The sequence below is a fragment of the Artibeus jamaicensis genome, unplaced genomic scaffold, assembly GCF_021234435.1.
Source record: "Artibeus jamaicensis isolate MK-2021 breed Jamaican fruit bat unplaced genomic scaffold, CSHL_Jam_final scaffold_1964, whole genome shotgun sequence".
NCBI classification, from domain to species: Eukaryota; Metazoa; Chordata; class Mammalia; order Chiroptera; family Phyllostomidae; genus Artibeus; species Artibeus jamaicensis.
The window spans coordinates 68,441,438-68,464,950 of record NW_026522030.1 but is presented as its reverse complement, the minus strand read 5'-3'; the positions used below and the strand labels follow the sequence as shown (position 1 = coordinate 68,464,950).

At 41.9% G+C, this 23,513-nt stretch overlaps 1 protein-coding gene across 1 annotated transcript in view; it reads right to left on the bottom strand.

The window, feature by feature from the left end:
* Positions 1 to 2,395: 2,395 nt before the first annotated feature.
* The window catches only part of ACO1 (aconitase 1), a 63,096-nt gene continuing 41,978 nt past the window's right edge, over positions 2,396 to 23,513 (bottom strand). Inside the window, exons 8-21 of the mRNA XM_037135044.2 lie at positions 21,970 to 22,141; positions 19,166 to 19,266; positions 18,121 to 18,237; positions 17,213 to 17,372; positions 15,687 to 15,822; positions 14,769 to 14,853; positions 13,794 to 13,950; positions 12,291 to 12,415; positions 10,565 to 10,669; positions 9,689 to 9,831; positions 7,936 to 8,083; positions 7,053 to 7,175; positions 4,086 to 4,271; positions 2,396 to 3,265 (exon numbers count right to left, since the gene is read on the bottom strand). Of these exons, the coding sequence (XP_036990939.2) occupies positions 3,152 to 3,265; positions 4,086 to 4,271; positions 7,053 to 7,175; positions 7,936 to 8,083; positions 9,689 to 9,831; positions 10,565 to 10,669; positions 12,291 to 12,415; positions 13,794 to 13,950; positions 14,769 to 14,853; positions 15,687 to 15,822; positions 17,213 to 17,372; positions 18,121 to 18,237; positions 19,166 to 19,266; positions 21,970 to 22,141 (1,872 nt within the window). The 3' untranslated portion in view covers positions 2,396 to 3,151. The remainder of the gene's footprint in view (positions 3,266 to 4,085; positions 4,272 to 7,052; positions 7,176 to 7,935; positions 8,084 to 9,688; positions 9,832 to 10,564; positions 10,670 to 12,290; positions 12,416 to 13,793; positions 13,951 to 14,768; positions 14,854 to 15,686; positions 15,823 to 17,212; positions 17,373 to 18,120; positions 18,238 to 19,165; positions 19,267 to 21,969; positions 22,142 to 23,513) is intronic.

Genomic DNA, 23,513 nt, shown 5'->3' with positions numbered 1-23,513 from the left:
ACCAACAGTGACAGGAAGGAAATTGGGACTCAAATTACCAGTTTGGAGCAGAAGGAAGAAAAAAAAAACATTCAACCAGAACAGAATGAAGAAACGAGAATTCAAAAAAATGAGGAGAGGATTAGGAACCTCCAGGACATCTTTAAATGTTCTAATATCCAAATCATAGGGATTCCAGAAGGAGAAGAGGAAGAGCAAGAAATTGAAAACTATCTGAACAAATAATGAAGGAGACCTTCATTAATCCGGCAAAGGAAATAGACTTCCAGAAAGTCCAGGGAGCTCAGAGAATCCCAACGAAGTTGGACCCAAGGAGGAACACACCATGGCACATCATAATTACATTAGCCAAGATTAAAGATAAGGAGAGAATCTTAAAAGCAACAAGAGAAAAGGGGACAGTTACCTACAAAGCAATACCCATGAGCTATCAGCTGACTTCTCAGAAGAAACCTTGCAGGCAAGAAGGGGCTGGAAAGAAGTATTTGAAGTCATGAAAGGCAAGGACCTACATCCAAGATTACTCTATCCAGCAAAGCTATCATTTAGAATGGAAGGACAGATAACGTGTTTCCCAGATAAGGCCAAGTTAAAGGAGTTCATCATCACCAAGTCCTTATTATATGAAGTGTTAAAGGGGCTTACCTAAGAAAAAGAAGATCAAAACTATGAACAGTAAAATGGCAACAAACACAACTATCAATAACTGAACTTAAGAAAAGCAAAACCAAAAACAAAGCAAACAACTAGAACAGGAACAGACTCACAGTATCGAACATCACATGGAGGATTATCAGTGGGGAAGGGGAGGCAAAGGAGGGAGAATGGAGGAAAAGGTACAGGGAATAAGAAGTACAAATGGTAGGTAGAAAATAGACAGGGGGTGGTTAAGAATAGTATTGGAAATGGAAAAGCCAAAGAACTTATATGTATGTATGACCCATGGACATGAAGTAAGGGGGGCGGGAATGCAAGATGCAGGGCAGGGGGAATAAAGGAGGGGGGAATGGGACAACCGTATTAGCATAATAAATAAAATATATTAAAAACAGTAAAGGGAGGACAGATAAAGTGCTTCCTGTATAAGGTAAAGTTAAAATAGTACATTATCACCAAGCCCTTGTTACTGAAATGTTAAAGGGACTTATCTAAGAAAAAGAAGATAAAAAAATATGAACAGTAAAATGACAACAAGCTCAAAACTATAAACAACTGAACCTAAAAAAGACACAAAAACTAAGCAAACAACGAGAACAGGAACAGAATTACAGTAATGGAAATCACATGGAAGGTTAGTACAGACAGGGAGGGGTAGAATGGGAGAAAAGGTACAGCACAGGTGGCAAACACAAGGTCCACGGGCTGAATCTAGTCATCCACCTCTTTTTATCCCACCCAGCACCTTGTTTCTACCTGCAGTGTAGAGCTCTTGCTTAACTGTTAAGGAGTAGTTTCATTTCTATACTCCTAAAATTACATTTGTCCCTTTGAAGGCAATTGTGAGGCTGACGTGGCCCTCGGTGAAAATCAGTTTGACACCCCTGAGATACAGGGAGTAAGAAGCATAATTGGTAGGCCCAAAATAGACAAGGTGAGATTAAGAATAGTATAGGAAATGTAGAAGCCAAAGAACTTGGCTTCTACAACCAATGGACATGAACTAAGGTGGCAGGGAATGTTGGAGGGTGAGAGGATGCAGAGGAGTAATAAAAGAGGAGAAAAAAATTGGGACAACTATAATAGCATAACCAATAAAATATTCTTTAAAAAAAGATGAGACACCTGAGAACCAGTTCTTTCTCTATGTGTCTGTACATGCACTGAGGAAAGGCCATATGAGAATACAGAAAGAAGTTAGCTACTGCAAGTCAGGAAAGAGTACTTGCCAGAAAATGAATTGGCTGGAGTCTTGACCTTGGTCTTATAGCTTCCAGAACTGTGAGTAAACAAACTTTTGATGTCTGAGACACCATAGACCTCATCTATGGTGTCTTGCTATGGCAGCCAGAGCAGACTAAGAGATGTGTGCCATGAAACAACTTCAGTGATGAAAATGAGCAGATAAACTATAGGACACAAAAACGAAAAAGTTATGATCTGCTTACTATAGTTACGTTAGTGCCTGTTACCTCTTTGCTTTCAAATAGGCCAAACAACATGTTGACTCCCCAGCATTTCCATGTTATTTGCGGAACACTGATGTGAGTATAAAAACAGAACTTGAAGGTCATCCAGCCTTCAGGAAGCTAAAGTTTGAGCTTCACTCTGCTCTAAACAGCCCAAAACTATAGCCAAACACACACACACACACACACACACACACACACACACACACACACACACACAGCAGAATTCAATTTGCCCACCCCAGAAAAAAAGTCAAGAAGTTTTCCTTGAAAATAGAATTAAGTTTATTCAAATTAGAAATATTCTGTGTCTCTTTCCAAAACCATCTCTAAACAAAGTTATCTTATTGACAAGTGAAAAACATTTCTGGGGGAAAATTTTGAAGATAGTAAAAGACAACTTCACACTTCTTTAATGTTGACCCATCAAAAGGTAAATAATGAAAAGTTTCAACATCTGACTTGTCCACAGGTGTCTGGATCATTCACTCCAAAGGACGGGGGCAGGGAGAATTGCAGTCACCGGTGTGATCTGACGTATGCAGAAGTTCCTATCTACCCTTGTCAGTTAACACTAGTGTAACAGCAAAAGGCCCCCAGGGGAAAGGTTTCACTGAGTTGTGGAGAACAGATGGACACCAAAGGGGACATGAAATACCTTCTGGGAAGACTTATATATGTTCAGATGAACATTAACAGGCTAAGAGTAAAAAAATCAACATTCTGTGATCAGTAAATTTAAAGACAAGCTCACTTCTTTCTGGCACTACTGATATTCCTACTATGCTAGTTTTCAAATTCTAGAAAAAAGACAAAAAGATTAATAAAAATAAAGAATGTAGAAACTGCTGATTTTGTGCCTGGAGGAATGGCACTAGAACGCCAGTGCTCATGTGCTCCGTCTGCAAGGCAGCACCTGTGTGGAGGCTGGGGGATGCTTCTGCACCAGGGGCTCGGCAGGCTGGCGGCGCTGCACACCCTCCCTGTATGCAGTTGTCAGCACAGGTCTTCTAAGAACTGAAGGCCTACTTGGCCATCTTGCGGATCATGTAGTTCAGGATGCCCCCGTTGCGGAAATAAGTGACCTCCACATCGGTGTCAAACCTCATGACGGCCTGGAAGGTCTTCCCAGTATCCAGCTGCAAGGACAAAGAAGCAAAGAAGAATCGCTGAGGGAGGAAGTGAGACAACTCAGTCAGGAGGAGCTGGTGCCCAGCCTGCTCTCAGGTAGGGCACTCCATGCAATCCACACACTATACCTCCAGCAGCTCCTGGGAACAGTCTCTGCTCCCAGACCAGATCCCCTGAATCGGAAGCTACATTTTAACAAGTTTCCCCACAGATTCATCTGCATAGGAAAGTACTGCAGAATATAAATGATGAGAGTGAAAGATATCTGAGAGTTAGAAATGGCCTCCCTGGGCAGCAGTCACTGGTGACCTTTGGGATGGAGACCACTTCGAATAGAAGTGTGTCAGGTCAGCGGAGGTTTCATCAAGGTTGTCCTGTAGGCAGCTGGCCCAGCTGCTCACCCTGGGACACAGACTGTAGCAGCTGCTGCTGCCTGGGATTCTAAATCCCCCCAGGACCTGTGCTGGGTGCTTCATCCTTACCTCATCTAGGGAGAGTGTGTCCGTTGTTCACATTATTATAAGAAAAAGGTGTTTTTTAGGTAAGGTCCCATCCCTGAGCTTTCACCAGTATTGTCTGGGTTAACGGAGATTGGCAAGAATGGGAGAAAGCTTGGAGGTAAGAATGGAAATAATGATAACTATGAATAAATAGAAATATATAATATGTTGTGAAGGCAGGTAAAAACATAGAACTCTTAAGTCTAATGCAGTCCTACTGTTTTCTTTGTTTTTCTTCTTCCAAATCCCACTGCTTTCCTTCTAACAGGATTAATTACAAACTCAGCGTTCCTTTTAGTTGGCCCTGGCACAGAGGAGCCTGGCTTACCTTGACCTGGACTTCCATTCGTGGTTTGAGGTTTCCTGGGATGCTGATGGTGTACCGTTCCTGCCCTGTGAGTCCCAGGGTGTCTGCAGTCTCCCCAGGGAGGTATTCAAGGGGGATCACGCCCATGCCGACCAAGTTACTGCGGTGAATGCGCTCGTAACTCTCAGCCAAGACAGCTTTGATTCCCTGATGAGCCAAGAGAGAGTTTGGACACAGTTCCAATTTTTCCTTAGTTATACAGAAACTTCACAAAAGTCTTCTTAAGTCAAAAACTCTTCTCACACCTAAATTCTTTATAAGTACCAATTAATCGTTTATATAAAATGTTACTCCCTACCCATAATTAACACAGTAGTCAGTGTTAAATGATGGCCTACAAAGTACAGGCACTGTGTAAGCACTTAAATGATTTTTCTCATTCTCCTTCCACCCACCCTGGGAGGTAGATGCTACTACTGTCAGCCTTACCCAAGCAGTCGGGGGTATATCTGGTATTTTGAACCCATGCAGCCTGGCCACACACACCAGTATGTGATGCCTCTTAGCAAATTCCATTGTAACTGAAAGCCATATCACAAAACAACATAAAGAAAATTCATTTCTGCTGAACGACAAGGCTCAGTGGATTGAACGCTGGCCTGCGAACCAAAATATTGCCTGTTCAATTCCCAGTCAGGGCACAAGTCTGGGTGGCGGGCCAAGTCCTCAGCTGGGGGCATGTGAGAGGCAACTGCACACTGATGTTTCTCCCCCTCTCTCCTTCCCTTCCTCTCTGTATAAAAATAAATAAATAAAATCTAAAAAAAAGAAAATTCATTTTTTTCCTTTCGATTCTTCCATTATTGTAGATGCATTGGTGGACATGGGAGATTTAATCAAAAAGCAACTTACAGAACACACTATAAAGAAAGTAAGTGATTTCTACTATGCACTGCTTTTCTACTTCCTATTCCAGACATCAAATTGTATTGAATATAACATTGATATTAAGCTTCCTATAATGCACATTTTATTAGTTACCTATAACTAACGATACACAGCAATGATCAATAAACCAGGATATTGGATTATCTAAGACACCTCATTCTCAAATATTAGTTAACTGTAATAAGATACTTAGGTATCCCTAAAAGGTCTCTTGATATCTAGGGTACTTTTAAGACCCCCTGCATCAGGGTCACTCAGGGAGCTTATTAAAAATGTAGATTCTTGAGCACTACCCAGATCTACTGCATCAGAATCTTATGCAGAGAGCGTGGGGCGGGAGGAAGACAGTTAATTCAGCAGTGCTTCTCAACTTTTGCTGCATATGTAAGAGCTTCTGGGGAAGTTTTTAAAATCCTGACATCTGGGCCTTTTTCCTTACCTGCTAAACCACAATCCCTGGGGATGAGATCCAGGCACAGGTGTTTTATAAACCTTACAGGTGTATAAATGGCTGTGCAGGGCTGCGGATGCCACAGACCACAACTGTCCAACCTTCTCTGAGCAAGTTCAGCTGAAGAAGGCTCAGTGGCCCTGACTGGGCAGCTAGAGAACGAAGTACATGCTGTCTGGACAGCCAGGACTCAGCAGCTCTGTGGACAAGTCTGGACTCTGGAGCGCCTCCGGGGTGCCAGCCCCCGTCCCCCACAGGTCTTACAGTTCCCCACCCAGCTGCTCGCTGCTCCCATTGTGGCTGTCCGTGCCCAGCACCCTTCCTAAACTCCCTTCCTTCTTTTCTCTGGTTCGTTTCAGCAGTTTTTAAAACAAGCAGGCCCCTGATATATTACCAAGTGATCAGAGAATATCTTTTCTTTTTTTCCCTACAGAGAAAAACGACTGATTAAAAAAACAAAATAATAGGGGTGTGATATTCAAAGACTTTCAGAAGCCTGGACACCTGGGGAGCTGCCTGCCACACAGTAACGTTTTCTGCTGTACTTGTGCCTAGAGGGCATTTATTTAGTGTTTCCCAAATGCACTAAATGGCTCCAGCTACACGTTATTTAAACTGGCATCAGCTAAGCCATTTTACTGTACCCTGAGGATTAAAGCCCGGCAGCAGAACTCTTCTCTGTCTTCAGGGCAAGCAAGTGCTCAAGCGCTGCGAGCTCTCTGTTGCCCGTGTGCCCCTTCCAGGAGGGGACCCCCAGCAGGTCAAGCCCTGAAACGGCTGAAGGGTCTAAAGAGCGTCCTAACTGCCTATAGGGAGAGCATCCTTCTCTAATGAGTCTATAAGCAGGTTTTCACAGGCAATGAGTGAAAAGCAGTAACAGAAAGTATTTTCCCTGAGTTGATCCAAACAAAGCTCAGGCTCTTTACCTTTTCCCTTCCATGAACCTGGAAGACAATTCAGTCGCAGCAGCCCTGGCTTAATGCTGAAGTTCACCTGGGACAATGGCCTTAAATAAATTTTGGGTCCTCAACCTCTGGGAACATTATGAAAACCATGAATTTTTTTCTGCATAAAAAAAGACAAGCAGCCCTGGCCGGGTGGCTAAGTTGGGTGCAGTGTCCTCCCATACAATGAAAGGTTGATGGTTTGATCCCCGGTCAGGGCACATACCTAGGTTGGGGGGTCCCCAGGTGGGGCACAAACAGGAGAACCAATTTCTCTCTCACATCAATCTTTCTCTCTATCTCCCTTCCTCTGTCTAAAAAATCAATAAAAAACATATGCTTGGTTGAGGATTAAAAAAAATGAAATGACACACAAGATTTTGGATATAATTTCAGAGACTGCACAGACCCTCCCCTGCAGCTGTTCTACTGACACCCGCAAGGATCCCTGGTTCCCACAATATATCTCACCTGAGGGAACAAGTTCAACTCTAGACTACCCTTCACTAAGAGAAGTGAAGCAAGATCCGCCACGAAGCAGGAGAGGAACGTACAGCACCAGAATTGATTCCTAGACCCCTTCCCAGCTTCCCTTCTGGTCCAAAAGGGCAGCTGCCTGCTGGGACGTCCCTATGTCATACTCACCAGGAGGAAAGGGCCCTTGGCTGCCCAGTCCCGGGAGCTGCCCGAGCCATACTCTTTGCCGGCCAGAATGATCAGGGGAAGGCCTGCCTGCTTGTACCTCTCAGCAGCATCGAACACATCAAGCTGAGGAAGAGAAAAGGCAGGTACTACAGATGCAGTTGAGGCACAGCGTGCAGAGACAGGCTAGTGGGCCTGGTTATTCCACATGTCATTCCATTTAAGTTTAGCCTCAGAACTTAACAAGGTAGATATTATTTCTACTTCCCAGGTAAGAAAATGAGAATCACAGAGGGAAATAAACTGATGTGGGCTCCAGAGCTGGTCTGAGGTGGAGCTGGGACTTGAGCCTAGGCTTATCTTACTCAAAGTGCAGGCTTTCCTGACTTCTCACATGCCTCCCACCAAAACAATTCCAGCAGTAATATGCCATCCAAGTGGTTCCCTTTAGGACCCAAGCAGGCATCTACCAGCCTCTATATTCCTTCTTTTCCTAGTGGTATGGTGAATTAAATTAAATGCTAATAAAGAAATAAAATGGCGCTTTTTGATAAATATTCTCTACCTTAACCTGGAATTTCCCTCTTAAATACTATGAACACAGAGCATTTCAATCAGAGGCTTTTGAAGCTCAACTCCCAGGGAACTATATTTAGTTAAACCACGAAGCAGAATCTGTAAGCAGGAAGAGGAGGATTCACAGTTTAAAGGGCATCCCCATCAGTGATGAGCTCTATGTACATGGACTCTTGGCAAGAGGGACCACAGGCAGCAAGAGGACGGATGGGGCTGCACAGAAAAAGTAAGGCCAAAAGGAAGGTGAGCACATGGACCCAGAGCCTGACAAACGCTGGCTTCTCAAGGAAGCAGAAGACGTCATACTTACAATTTCTCCCGAAGGCAGATGTATAGTCTGTGGTGCCTGCTTGTTCAAAAATTTGTTTAATAAGCGAATGTTGGCAAACGTCCCACGTACCATGATGGCATCATTACCTCGGCGGGAACCGTAGGAGTTGAATTCCCGTGGAGTCAGGCTAATAAGACAAGCAGGAGACAAGCAAGTTTAGTGTACAAGCTAAGAGTAAACTTAGCTTATATCAAGAAAGAAAAAACATAAACCTCACTATTATTCTAATCTACCAAGCATTGTTCTTTAAGGCAGAAAAACTGTTGCCATAGTTTCGATGGAGGGCAGAGTGTGAGGGAAGAGTTGGGGGAATTCAACCTTCTCCCAGGGTCTACCTGCCATCTCGTAAATCTGGGGAGATAAAGCAGGAGGAGCTCTAATAAGGCTATTCATTTTATTTATTTATTCAGTAAGGTAGCCTATAAAATTTCACAAAAAAAATTTAAAATGGGCAAGAAAAAGAAAGTAAAGACAATAATTAGGGGAAGCCGATTTGGTGGAGCCAACAGTGGGGGGAAGAAAATGCGTCTCCTAAACTAACCTGGAGGTTCAAATCTGTACCTGAGTTAGGAGGTAAGGGAAGCCAATCGAACAGGAAGACACACAACTGGCAACCTGATTCACAATGTCAGAAGCTACAAATAAGAACAATGCTAAAGAGGCAGAACCACCATTTCTCCTGGTCCCGAAACCAGAGAAAAATCTTGTAAGCGGCCCCAATGAAAGGGAACTTCGGAATGTGAGGAATAACATTTTACAGTGAACAAAGTCACCAGTTCACTGGGCTGTTTCTTAAAATGCTAGGAAATGTGTGTGAGTGTTAATGTGATTTAAAGGTTATAGCTAATTTGAGGACTGAGAGAATTTTTAAGGGGATTTCCAGAGCAAATGAAATTATTTCCAAAATGTGAATATGTACATTTTTCTGGAAAGGTACTATATTTACTTTCATTCAATTTCCTAAAGAATCCATGTCTCAAAAAAGGTCAATAATTATCAATCCACCCCCGCCCCCTGAAAAACCCCGTGTAGGATTTTGTTCCTCAAATTGGCTCTGGGTCCCATCTCTGAGGAAGCTGATTTGGGAAGTGGGGTTGGGAGCCAGGAATTTTTATGTCACAGGTAATTCTCATGGAAAGTTGCATTTGGGACTGACTTCAATCCGTATGGGTATACTAGACCAGTAGGTAACATTGGTATATACACCTATTAAAGCCCAAACTTGACTGAAGGACTGAGGGGTAAATGTGCAACTGCCAACTCAAAGCGGTTCTCTGTGGAGAAGGCATCTGCTTTGCACCAGGAATGGCAACACACTTCGGGTTACGTGCCTGCGCTCTGAGGTTCAGGTGCACCCATCTCCGCCGCAGGTTCAGGACAAAAACCTGTACTTTAACTATTAGGCAAGCTGGGGGCAGAGATGGCAGTTGAGCCTCATGAGTACAACACTTGCTCAAAGACTGTCCCTTTCTCAGGGACAGTACATTCACTCTCTAAGGGACGGCAAAGACTGTCCCAAAGACTGTCCCATCAGACTGAACGACCCTGATGGAGGTTCACGTGCTAACGGATTCTTTCATGGAAGCCTCGAAGCAGCAAACAGAAAGGCTGGTTTTCAAGCCACAGGGTTCAGTGAAAAAGCACAGTCTGATTCCGAAGAGACTAGGCGAAAGGGAAATGCTGGTCTAGTCACTCCATGTTTTCCTTTAGTCCTCACTTCAGTCACACTTACCCTCTGCTAGTTAAGTAGCGAGCTGCAGGGCTGTTTCTTGCAATATTTCCAGCTGGAGAGATGTGGTCAGTTGTTACTGAATCTCCCAAATTTAACAGCACATAGGCATCCACAATAGATTTAGGGGGCTGAAGCTCTAAAGTCTAGCACAGAACACAAGAAGTTAGTGTTTGCCCAGGCGTCTCCAACAAGTCACGAGGGGAGTCGTGACAGTAGTGGTCCATGGACCTGAACCAGATGACCGCCCCACATCAATGCATAAAAAATTTTAGGGTTCGTTTTCAGTTTTATCAGGAGTGCTTTAAAAAGTAAAATGAATTTACTCAAAACACTTACATCTTACCCTTGAAGGGAAGGAAAAGTATTGGCACTGTTCCCTCAAAAAGCAGCAGGGATGCAACTGCAAATGACATTCTCTTTCTTCATATCCACAGAACTCCCTAGAGGCTGGGGACAGTGGGATTCTGAATTCCCCTCCCATCCCCTTCCCACAGGGATATACTGGGGGGCACAGACTCCCTGGTCAGCAGTTTCAAGGAACGCCTCCCTTGTCTGGATGGGCATAAGGCTGAGGCGGCTGACTCTGGGGGCATTCTCCTACAACAGTCTCAGACTTCACCAAGTCTATGTCCAGGTGGCCCTTGATCACCAGGGTGTCTCTACACAGCCACACACGACCCTGGGACAGAGAAACTGTAGGCTCACCACAGCCAACTGTCCCAACTTCCCAAAACTTGCCCCAGTAGTATTCACTTGGGTTTGTAGAAGTTTTAATAAAACAAGTTAAACTGAGGGTATGGGATTAAAAAAAAAGTAGATGTTATAGGGAAAGAAACCTTTGGAAGAATTCGTTTTGTTAAAAATAAAACGTCATACCAGGTTTTCAAAAAATGGTGGTGACTTAATGTATGTAGATTTGGGATTCCAGTAATACAGCTTATCTGATGGGGCTGCTAAGGCATTCCAGCTTTCATTCACAGTCTTCAAAAAATAGAGAGAAAGAAAGTCTAATGACATTCGATTCCAAGGAAAACAATATGCAAACATAAAACATATATTCAAGCTAAGCATACAATAAAAACATTCTAGTTGTACAAAAGAGTTCCTTTATCCTAAGATAATACCATGCTAACTAACTTAAAAATATATAAACACTGTGACAGGCAGCCAAGGACCCCACTCCTGGGATCTACTCTCTAAAGGGAGCCCCAGCCCCTTCTGCTGAGTGTGGGCTGAGCCTAGTGTGACTCATTTCTAAGATTTGGTAATAAAGAGACTCTGCCTTTTGTGGCTCTCACCCTCTCTTGCTTCCCCTGATGGAAGCCAGCTACTCTGCTGAAAACTGTAAAGAGGTTCCCTAGCAACACATGGAGAGAGGCCTCTGGCTGGTGGTCATGCAGGAGCTGAGGTCCTTGGTCCAACAGCCTGCGGGGCACTTTATCCTGCTAACAGCCATGTAGGTGAGTGCCCTTAGAAGTGCCTTTTCCCCAGCTGAGCCTTCAGATGAGCTGCAGCCCAGATGACACCTTGCCTGAAGCCTTGTGATGGCACACACACCCAGTTAAGCCACACTTTGATCCACAGAAACTGAGAGATAATAAATGCTTGCTCTTTTAACCCACTAAGTTTTGGGGTAATTTGTTTTACAGTACTAGATAACTAATCCATATGCTTACATGTATAACTTAAGAAATAACACTCCAGATTTGTACCAAAGGGGGAATTATTTCCTCTCGGAAGGTTTGGAGAAGTAGACTTCTGAGTCCTATGGTCATTGGAGAGCAAGTGACAGCTGCTTTGAATAAAAACAGGTTGAATTCTCTCCATGGGTCCGTTAACTCAGCCTTTGAATAAATGCATTTAGTCCAATGCCCGGAAAGCTCCCTCAGACTATTTTTCAGTGAGCCGCTTGGGGGAGGGCACAGTGCAAGAACATGATCCCTGTTTCAGCCCTCTCCACAGTCTGCTCTCTTATTTCAAACCCAAGCCTTTGTCAGCAGCCCTTGGGTCAGCCTAACCCAGAAAATAGGGAAAGGAAGAACATCCAAGGGTCTCAGAAAATAATACTGAGTCCCCTACCTTTTATCCCTATTTGTAAAGTGCACAAAGGTTTTATTTATTTAAGTAGTTTGGTGCTTTCTATTGAGCAGTTTTTATCTGTTTATTTTTTAATTATTTCTTTAATTTTAAGCTTCCAAATAATTATTAGAGGTTCACTTCACCAAATGACTCTACCTCAGTGACACATGGTAGTGACATGGGGGTGGGGGTGGGCCTCAACCACAGTTGACACAACATCCCAGGGTGTCTGAGAAAAGGAGAGTCAAGGAGAGCTGTCCAGGAATCACACACAACCTGAGGCCTTTCTCCTTGAGGCTGTTATCCACTTGCCTGACTCTGGAAGCATGTGGGGAGTGGGGAGTTCGTAGAGATGTGAGTCACAGGAGAAGAGTGACTGAGAACCACTTCCCTGGTTCTCTGAAGAGGGAGTAACAAACCACCTTCCTTTCTGTACTTCATACCCCCATTAGCCTCAAGGTCTGCAGAGATGACACAAAGGAACCGCTTTCCCTTAGATTCTTGGGGGCAGGTGGCACCTCACCTCTATTTTCTGATAGACCTCCTTAAACATCCCAGGGATGACGTACTTCCATTCCACCGCCTGGATCTCCTCTCTACTTGGCCAGATATCTTTCAGAAACACCTGTTGTCCCTTTGCATTTACCCCTGGGGAATAAAATGTTTATGCATAAGAAACACACAATTCAATGCCCCCTTTCCATTATTACACACAGTCAGGTCTGGTTCTTTGTGGTAGTTTTGTTCTACAGAGTTCGTGTAAACAGTGCTGTAGTGAATACTGAATCACTGACCCAGAGGAAATATAGGGTTAGGTGTCTGAGAGCCTGTGGTCACATTTTTGCCAACTGATCAATATATAACCTTGTTTTGTGTGTGCGTCTGCTTCTAGACATCTTATTTAATATATATTGTTGATCTATTACCACTGAACTCACTGTCAACAGCACTATTACTTATGCCCAAATGTAGTCTATTTAGCACATGACACATCATGGGTTTACTGGGCTTAGGAACACTAGATAGCACTTTAGCACTGGAGGCCATTTTAAACAGTGAAATCACCATCAAAAAGCACAAAAGTGCAAAAACATGGCACTAAATAGATCCTGACCAAGATACCTCTTTATAGGATGACAGCTAAAATAAGAAGGCAGAGGACCACCTTGTCTGACTTCACTGAGGAGGTACATGTTGAATGACTCAGTTTTCCCCACTCTGGCATGTCTGTGAATGGCTACAGAAGCATGATGAGCATTGACTTGAGGGTTAAATACACTTTCGTGAATAAGCAAATTTGCAAATATGGAATCCACATGTATGAGGATCATCTATACCTCTGAAGTAATCATTTCCTAAAGGTGAATTGAAAGGGCATTGTTTTCATAATACCTAATTTACTTAGAATGAATTGAGGAGGGGATAGGAAGCATGGAGATCAGAGGAAAGAACATAAAATATCATTTTCTCTTAATTTTGAGAAGTTAAACTCTCTGGAATGTGTTCCTACAAAGCATATATTAAAAATATGCTTATGATTATATTAAAGCAGGAGATAGAGAGAGGAACTGGAGAAGAAGCCAGAAGAGCAAGATCTCCATTACCTTTTTTATTTTATTTTATTTTATTTTTTTTTTAATATTAAATTTTATTTAGTTACTTTTCAAGTACATTTTTTTTCTCTCCCCCCCCCCCGCCCGGTCTCCCCCCTCCCTCCCATTCCCCCCCACCCCAGTCCTCATCTCTGTGTCTTTCATACTTGTTCCTCAAAATCCCTCCCCCTTTTTCCCCTTAAGTTCATTACCTTTTGTACTTATTTCCCTTTTGTCATTTCTTGCCTTTTAGTAAATTCTTATTTATTTCAGTGATATTTGAGCTGTGCATTGGGGAGTAAGGAAAAGACTCCCCTCATCTTATCTCTGGAAGTTCTAGTCTTCATTATTCATTAAGGAAAGCATTAACTTTCTTCCAGTAATATTTTCATATTCATTGGAAAAAAATTGTAACCACCTAAACAAAATCTTACCCAATGGTTCTTTCTCAAAGTCGATCCTGACGGTCCCAGCAATTGCATATGCTATCACTAAGGGTGGAGAGGCTAAATAGTTGGCACGGGTATTGGGGTGGACTCGGCCTTCAAAATTCCTGTTCCCAGACAATACTCCAACAGCTACGAGATCTCCCTGTGTGAGGCAAGAGAAACACTAGGTCACAAAGAAAAGAGACTGCCTAGGCTGCTCATGTTAGACCATTTGCCAAAGTTTTCCCATCACCTGATGTGGTTCCTTAAGCTTTCCTTTCATGAGTCCTCTTTATTATAGGAGAGGACACAGGGGTCTCCCTGTGGGAGACACTCTTGGTCAAGGATACAAAGACGTGTTCACTGGTTTCTGCTCATGACAAAGTACCAGGCGGGTCAGAAGGCAATATCCTAGTTATTTTGTTGCTTGGAGCCTAAGAACAGGTGGGAAAGACTAAAAGTTGAAAGCTAAAGCAAGCCACGCTGACTTACATTGATTCTGTAAACCACACAAAGCAAACCAAATAGGATTTCTCAACACTACAGAATTTATGGGGCAAAAGTCAAGCCAATGCAAATGAGTTCAGATTCATGTGTACGAAGACTTCTCTGACTTGGAACCAGTTTTCAGATTGCCATTAACAAACAATTCCAGAGGCTCCTGTATTCAAAACCTGCCTTTATTGAGCACGTGTATCTGGGTGCCACACTACATCTTTTATGTCCATTCCCATCTTGATGCTCACAGTCTATGTAACAGTTACTATTATCATCTCCAGTTTATGGTTGTGAAAACTCAGGTAAAAAGGGGTTAATTAACTTGCCCAAGCTTGTCTAACTGGTAAGTTTAGCTTGACTGCAGAGACTACACATCTAACCACATCCCGGTGCTTCCTTGAATTTTATTGAGATCACCAGCATTTTGAAGAAATATGAAAAGAGACTACAGCTCTGAAGACCTGCAGACCCCTCTGTAATTACCTGTGTGATGGCTTCTACCACAGGTTCAGGCAAGGGCCCACTGTTGCCAATGCAGGTCATGCAGCCGTAGCCCACCACATCAAACCTAGGTGCCAAAGAGATGCATGAGATTAGATAATTCCCACTGAGCTCCTCTGCTGGTAATAGTTCCTAGAGACCACTGATTTAAAGAAGATGACAGCACATGAAATAAGTTCAGTACAGTGCTGCTTCTTCAGCTGTCATTCCTGGGAACATTTTAATATATTAGTCACTCATTCTAGGTCATTCCATTAGATTCCTTTTCAAGTAAACTATAAAAAAAGTCTAATAGAGTGATCTAGAGTTTTAATTTTTTAAATATATAGTCTTTATTATATTTTTCCATTATCAATAAATCCCCTTATGCTTGGTTAGGCCACTGTCTCTATTCACTATTTTTATTATAAAATCCAAAGACTTCTGACTTTTATGAGGCACATGAATAAAATCTCTATCATCAGAATTAAGAATACAGTAATGGGGGAGTTGAAGAAACTGTATCTGGCAACAAATAACTCATTTACCTTAAGAAATGAGAACATTTTCAGCTATGGTAAATAATCCTTTTCACACCAAAGGGCAGACTCTCGCTGCATAACCAATGCTGGCCCAGTGCAGAGAGAGGGTGTAAACACCACACCAAAGCACAGGCCGATCTCAGCCCCTGCTCTGTCCTTCACAGGCACCCTTGTGTGATGGACAATTAGCACAACTGTCCACAGGAGGACTCTACTCTTGGAATGGAAGGGTTCAAGTCTACATATCATCTGACAAAAGAGTATGCAATTAGATACTATCAGATAAGCTTATATCTGTTACAAGGTGGCACGGCGAGATATGTCACCTTGAAATGTGTGGAAGATAATACAGCAAAAGCAAAAGAAAACTCTCCCTCACCCAAGCTGAGACAGAGAAGGCATGACTCCGCTTTCTCGCAGGTAGTAGGTGACCACACCACTCCCGGGAGACAGGCTAGTTTTGATGTAAGGCTTCACGGTCAGGCCGGCATCCACAGCTTTCTTTGCTAACAGTCCTGGGAAATGGTAAACACAGACACAGTGTGGTGTGGGTGGCCACCTACTCTGGGTAGGTGTCTACTCTAGGTACCAGGAACAGTTCTGGAAAGACATTGACTTTTCAGTCTGCATTTCCTGCCACTGCCTGACAGAGCTCCATTTGTGCTGGTACTTCCTGCTCTTTCTGTCGTCTAACAGAAATCGAAAGCTCACTGGTCCAAAGTCATTCACATGCATGCAGTAAACTCAAATGGAGTCATGAAAATGAAAGAAAGATGTGTGCTTGTGTGTCTGCGTTTCTAAAAGAGATAAACTTAAAACTGTTTATAAATATATAAAATATTTTTTTAATTTGGGGAGGGAAAGGAAACTTTCTAATTATGCTTTATTTAAATGAATATTATAACTGGAAGGACCCTCTGAGTCGTGTACTGGCTGGTGAGGAACCCAAAATAGGGCACCTGTAACCTGGGTATGTGCCCTGGCTTAGAATCGAACCCATGCCCCTTCGGTCTAGGGTATGAGGCTCCAACCAACTGAGCCACACAGGCCAGGGCTCCATCTCAGAAATTTCTTAAAGTGGAAGATTAAGAGCTCCTGGCCCATTGGACTTTTGGCAAATACCAACAACTGTAGGGACACTGGGTGCTCTGTCTTAGGAAGTGTCACAGAAGTAAAAAAGAAATGAGGAGGAAGAGATGAAGAGAAAAAAAGCTACAGACAAGCTGGTGACTTGTCTTAAGGAAAGTTGGTTTGCATCAGACAAAAACAGCATAAGCTGGCAACAGATGAATTCCCGAACAAAGAGGGTTTTCCTTATGCACTCTCCACGTCATAAATAAAGGACTGTTATAACTCCATGATCTATGGACACAGATTCACAAGAGGAACTGTAGGAGATGTTTAAGAATGTGGAAACTAAAAAATCATGTTACTGCAACTCTGTATGTAAATGTTCACTACTTAACCCGAACTGCATAAAAGGCAGGTGAGTTTCATCAGACTTTGTGCCCTAATTCAGGTGCACTTGACAGTAAATCTAAGACTGACTAAATCTCACTGTATAAAAAGGCCTGTTGGGTTTTACAAAGAACAGTCTGTGACAGAAAAAGAGTTTTTTTTCTTCTGAAGTCTGCCATAAGATTCTAGGCTTTACCAGAAATTCATCTCATTATGCTTTCTTCTAGTTATTTTATGGGTTAATTCTTAAGACTACTATGCACTATGTGTTCTACTTTAAATACTCTTCTTTGTACACTGTTTATTGTGTAAACATTTCTGGGCCAAAAAATATCTGCATCTGGAAAAGACAAGGTTCAGTGAACTACATGCAGAACTTGGTTAAGCCTCTGAGGCATATTTCCACCCGCAAGTCCACATGGTCATGAGGATTTCAAATGCACTAACCTGCTCCTAACATCACGGACGGATTGCTGGTGTTGGTGCAGCTAGTGATGGCAGCGATGACCACAGAGCCATGAGTAAGGGTGAATTCGCTGTTATTATAGACAAACGTCTTGTGGTCACCATGGTGGTCTGGAGCAACTTGGAATCCTTTAAACCCTTGCTACAAGAAGGAAAAAAATATATATACGTATTTATTTATATATATATATATATAAACACACACATATTTATAGATGTATACATACATGCATATAAACTATATATACATATACACATATAGATATAGGTATATACAATGTATGTATTTATATAAACACATGTGTATACATGTGTATAAATATATTGCATATATACATATATGTATATATGTGTATACATACATACATATATATATAAAGTGTAACACATATATATGTATAAAGTATAACTTAAAGAATATGGAATGCCATCAGGGTTTCAGACCAAGTACCAGGGAGGTTCAGATGAAGGACAGTTGATTTTCTGCTCCAAGACCTGAGGCCATGTGTGGAGGAGCTGACAGATCAGGGGGTGCAGATGGAGAAGGCACATGCAGGCAGGGAATGGAATGAAGAAACGTACAGTGGTCAGAAAAGCTTGGGCAAGTAGAGTGAACAATAAGGTGAGAGTCAAGTGAAAAGTAGGTATGGTTTTAAAAAGGTGGTTGAATGATGTTTATAGATGGTCAAATGCTCTCAGGAAGCTGTTTGGCTCCTGGCTAATGGGGGAGACATTAAAGACTTCAAGAGAGAGAAGGAACACCCCCATTGCCAGGCTTCAGGAAGAGGCATCACTGAGTGAAGCAAAAAGAAACCTGGGCACTAAAAAAAATAAATAAACGAGCATGGGACAGGTCAGGGTCAGGGAGGATTTCCACCCCAGGTGCTTACCTTAGCTCCAAGGCAGCTTTCAAAGTCCTTTTTCATGTCAGACACAGCAACTTTGTCCTGTGGCCTTTTGGGTCCACTGCAGCAAGGCACTACTGTTTTCAAATCTAATTCCACCACCTATCCCCTCAAAAGAAAAGGGAATGTGGAACTGACATTAAGCCATGCCACAGAATTTAAAATACTGTAACAATAAAAACAAACTAAACCACCACATTCAAAACCACGAAAGTCAGTGTTCATTTGAACACTTAAAGGATGAACTTCCAAAGCTGAAGATGATTGCTTAAGTAACGAGGGGCGGCAGCTAGCCTTGCCACCTCTCAGAAAGACCAGGGTGGGCACGGCAGCTGCTGCCCAGTGTCTCCCATGCATCTGTCTTTGCAAAGTGGCTCATAGAATCTTATTTTAGTTTAAGTCAGTCTGGGTGCGTTTTCTTTGAAATGATACATAGACTGTTGTACTTTTTCTAAGATGATTTGGGAGGGATGCAGCTGTTAAGTCATCAGTGCCAGGGAATGGGCCTCAGTTAATGGAGCATTTCCTTCAATGTCACGTGAAAGAGAATGAGGGCCCCACTTCTAGTGCCCCCTCTAGTCTTGGCTGCTGAGAAAAATGTGGAATCAATGTGCACCCTGGAAAATGAATGAAGGGTAGGCCACCGGATAAATCAGAACTAACTGACAAGTTTGCACCTCCATATCTCTCCTCATCTTGAACGATGAGCCTCGCCTTGAAATAACTCTGGCCCTTCTAGTGACATCCTTCTTCCAAGATCTTCTCCATAAGAGGAGCAAATCAGTTGTTCAAAAAGGGGAGCACACCCAACCCAACCTAAAGGCCAGGAGGAACAGAAGAACTTGTATTGTTTTGTTATGTTTACGGTTCCTTATCTTTTTGACTTCTTAACTTGTGAATGTCCTGTTCTCCTGAGATGACTTGGTGATAACTAATTTTCTACAAGTACATCCCCCAAGAAAAACCATACACAACTAGAATCACACCTCCAGGAAAAGGAAACACATTTTTGGTGAAGGTGCTCTCATACCTGGGCAAAATCTGGGTCCTGAGAGGAGTCATTGAAATCCCGAAACATTCCTACAGCCTGAAGATACTTTTTAATGTGCTTTACCTTTTCTTCATCACGACCTACATGGACATTTTAAGAGGACACAAGTAATAGATGTTAATATTTCCTGGCTAAAGACTATAAGTTAAGGCCTCCACCAGCAATTACACAGATGATACATACCTCACTTACATACAATAACTCTGCAGATACCACAGCACAGGGCTAACAGTCTGACTCTAGCTGATCTGCTTTTTATTAGGGTCTACTAACTGATCTGCTGTTCCTAAGGAAGAGACAGTTACATTCTAATCCCACCTGTAAGCACTCCCCCTTCTCTTCATTATGCTCCTTAGTTAGAAGGATCCTAGACCTCTGCCCACCTATGCCTCTCCCTTCAACTGGCCAGACTCTCAGTATTCCACATTGTTACTAAAATAATGATCTGCCCTGACTCCCACCACACATTACCACCTATGAGAACTTCCTGTGTTCTTGGCACTGTCTGTTAAATGTTTATCTCAATCTTTAATCCTTTATCACGACCTTAAGAGACAATTACAGTTATTCTCATTCACAGATGAGGAAATGGTGGCTCAGGAAGATTAAGTAACTTTCCCATAGAATATAGCCAGTAAATGACAGGACCAGGATCCGAACCTGAGTTTAACTCCAAAGTCTAAAGTCTTAACTCATGATTCTGTTATCACCAGGAATATGACCCTGAACATTTCGAATTTAATCATGAGACGGTGGTTGTAGGAGATAATACTCATGAAGTATGACCAATGGACATACAGCCCACCCATTCCTCTGTCAGTTGAATAAGGCTGTTTGAAGGCTTGATCCTTATCACAATACATCAGCAATTTTTGTTTGCCTATTTCTTTAAATGAATTGTAGAGGTCATCAGCTTTCTCCACAGGCCTCATCAAAGCTGACTGACTGAGCTTCATTACCATGTTTATCATGACCTATTGATGAGCCCACTGTTCACTGTGTCCCGTGCTGTCCCATCACAATGACACACAGAAGTGTGTGTCTCTTAGGAATGAGAAAGAGTGTTCTGCTTCTCTGACGGGGGATGTTTGTTTCAACTTAACAGATGCTTCAAATCTTAGTGATCCAGCACCGAAGTTGGTGGCTACCTTTAGCGCCACAGAAACTAATCTGAGCTCTGGATGTGTTTCCCCCTCCCTACCATGCCTTCCTTCTCTTCTCTAGGTTGATTACCTCAGTTATTTGTTCTTTAATTTCTTTATCTTTTTCATTAAAAATGCATTGCAGATCAAGGGAGATATTAATTAATCAATTCCAATGTGATTATATTTAATAAAAACTTCTTTAAAATAAGCTTTTTCATTCCAATTTTAACTACTTTGTGAAGATTTTCCTCAGGAAAATCAAGGAGGTTTGGATTTCCTTGGAGCCTGTCAGATTCTTTTGAGACCTCATTAAGAGATTCGCACCAGCTCTCACTTCAGATGCCCACTACTTCTATTTCAGAAGAAACACTGGCCACTGTAGTGACCGCTGGATATGGAGGAGAAGGCTGAAGTTTGTCTCTGTTCCTTTCTCCTTAATAATTTAGTTGCGATTTTAAGAGTCATATGGATATATAAAAGGCCTTCTTCATCTTTGTCACATAGAACCAGGTATTAAAAATAAAATTATTTCATGTTACCGTCTTGCTTAATATGACTCAGCGACTTCCTAGAATAAAGCACTAACTGACCACTGTGGCCTACGAGCCCGTGTGAATCTGGCTCCTGCCTGCCCGCCCTCTGACCTCACCTCCCGTGGCCACCATCCTGGGCTGTAGTGACACAGGCCCCTCTGCTGTCCCATCTCTCTCTTGGGCCTTTGCATGTGTGGTTTCCTCTACCTGGAAAACACCCCCTTCACCACGTCACATGGCTCATGCTCCCACTCCATCACGAGTTCAAGTTTCCCTTCCAAGAGCTCTTTGCTGATGTTCCCAAGTATAAAATGGCACCCTTAGGCTATTCACCCGTTCCCCAGGATCTCTTCTCCATTATCTTATAAATGCAATGTCCTGTAAATAGTTGTGTATTTATTTGTTGACTTGTTCACTACTGAATCTGTGGAACTTAGACCAGATATTGAGAATGACTAAATAAATGTTTAATATTTTAAAAATAAATTTGAAAAATTAAACAGAAAACTGTTCTCAAAGTTAAAGTCAAATTTCTAAACACATGTTCACAGAGTTAGAGAACCACTGACATTCTGAAATGGCTTCAGATGCAGTCTTTCATTTTACCTCCTGGGATGTCACGGGGCACTGTTCTTGTTTGGAGCCAGGTGGCCTCAGGTTTGGATTCTAGCTCCACTTTTATTAGCTTTGGATATTTACTACCACCTCTCTTATCTTTAGTTTTCTCTCCTATTAGTTAATTAATCAATCAGGCTACCCTATCGATCTGTCAAGAGGGTAAGAACAATGCATGCCAAGTGCCTGGCGCTCAGAGGACAGTCATAACCATTACTAAGATTACTTGTTTCATGTCAAATAAGTGCTAATAGAAGATGAGTATATATATCAGGCTTCCTGAGTATCTGAGCTTTCTGTCGGCCATACCCTGCCTACCTCACATCTTCTGAAATCCCGACAATTAGTCCGAGTCCACAGAGAAACGGAAATAATCTGTAAATCTGACCCAGTGTACTCTAAGGGCCAGAGACAGAAGGCAGTGCTCCAATTCTCAGTGTTTTACAAAATTTTACGAATGGCCCTCTGCTTTTCCTGATTTTACGCTTACCTGTCTGCAGCAGGTACTTGATACTAACTTCGTCAACTGGGAAAAAGGCAGCAGTTGCTCCATACTCTGGACACATGTTGGCAATCGTAGCTCGGTCAGCAATGGACAACTGGGCAACTCCTGGCCCGAAGAACTCAACAAATTGACCAACTACCCCAACCTGGCGGAGGTGCTGAGCAGCAGAACAGAAAGATTACAAAGTTGATAGACCATGTCTAAAATGCAGAACTCTCATCTTGCAATTCTTATAAACTAACTTTGTGAGTGAACAGGAACAATCAGTTAACACAATGTATTTTTGATTACTTTAAAAAATAAAGCTTAAAAAGTAATGCCAACTAAATATAACATGGTATTCTGCACTGGATACTGAAACAAAAAAGGGATATTACTAGAAAAACTGGAGAAGTTTCTAGTTTAGTTAATAGTGAGTGTTATTCATAACAATGCCAGCATCTTTATTTTGATAGATGTGCTATGGTGAGGAAAGGTAATGTTTTGAGAAGCTGGGAGAAAGGTAGCAGAAACTTTCTATATTATTTTTACATGAATTCTCCTGTAAATCTAAAATTATGTCAGAATAGTTTTTCCAAAAAAAGTAATGCCAGGAATACAAATAACAATATTAAGAAAACATTTTAAAAATGGGAAATACTCTTTCTCTCTAATGAGGTAATTGGAAATGACTAGAAATAGTAAAAATAAAAATTTTTTAACTCAAATAAATTATGACTTGTATTAGCTGAGTGGTTGTTTTCAAGGGTATAAGGAAAAAATTTCTTAAACACAGGTACTAGTCAAATATAACAAAAATATCCAGTCTGATTCCCGTATCTTCTTTAAGCCAGCCATTGGCCAGAGCAGGCACCTTGGTGACTGACTTGTCCCTACAGGAAGCCAGTTCCATGAATTGTGGGCAGTCACAGAGATGGGCTCTTCTGGTTACATGAAATTTTGCCAAATTTTGTGTCCAAGCCTTATATATTATTCCACATTTGAAGAATAATACACAGATACCTGTGATAAGCTAGTGTGTTCAAATAAATCAAATTCTAAATTCCATAAAGACTACATCAAAGAGGAACTTTTGGGGGCCTTTATCAGGATAGTGTCCATCCCAAATATTTCAAGCCTGCAACCTATACAACCAGAAAAAATTGTGTTTATGATAATATAGAAATTACTTTTCTAATAATTGCTCAAAAATAAAACTACCTTTTTTTTTGCAAAGCAAGCAAGTCACATACAAAATTTATTTCCTAAAAGGGCTAAAGAAAAGGGAAAAAATAATTTTTGACAGTTTGGAGAAAAATCTGTCATAGTAATGCAACTTACAATACGGAAAAAGGGAATTTAATAAGTCTAATATTATTCACATAAAAAGTTTGTTATTTACATATAAAGAAAAAACATGGGGGAAATATAGTCACAGCATAATGGGAATTATTCTTACAACCTCAGGACAGTGGCCATTCTAGGAATGGGGAAGATGGCTTAAACCATAAATAACACATTTTATTTCTTAAAAAATAGAGAGAGCTCTG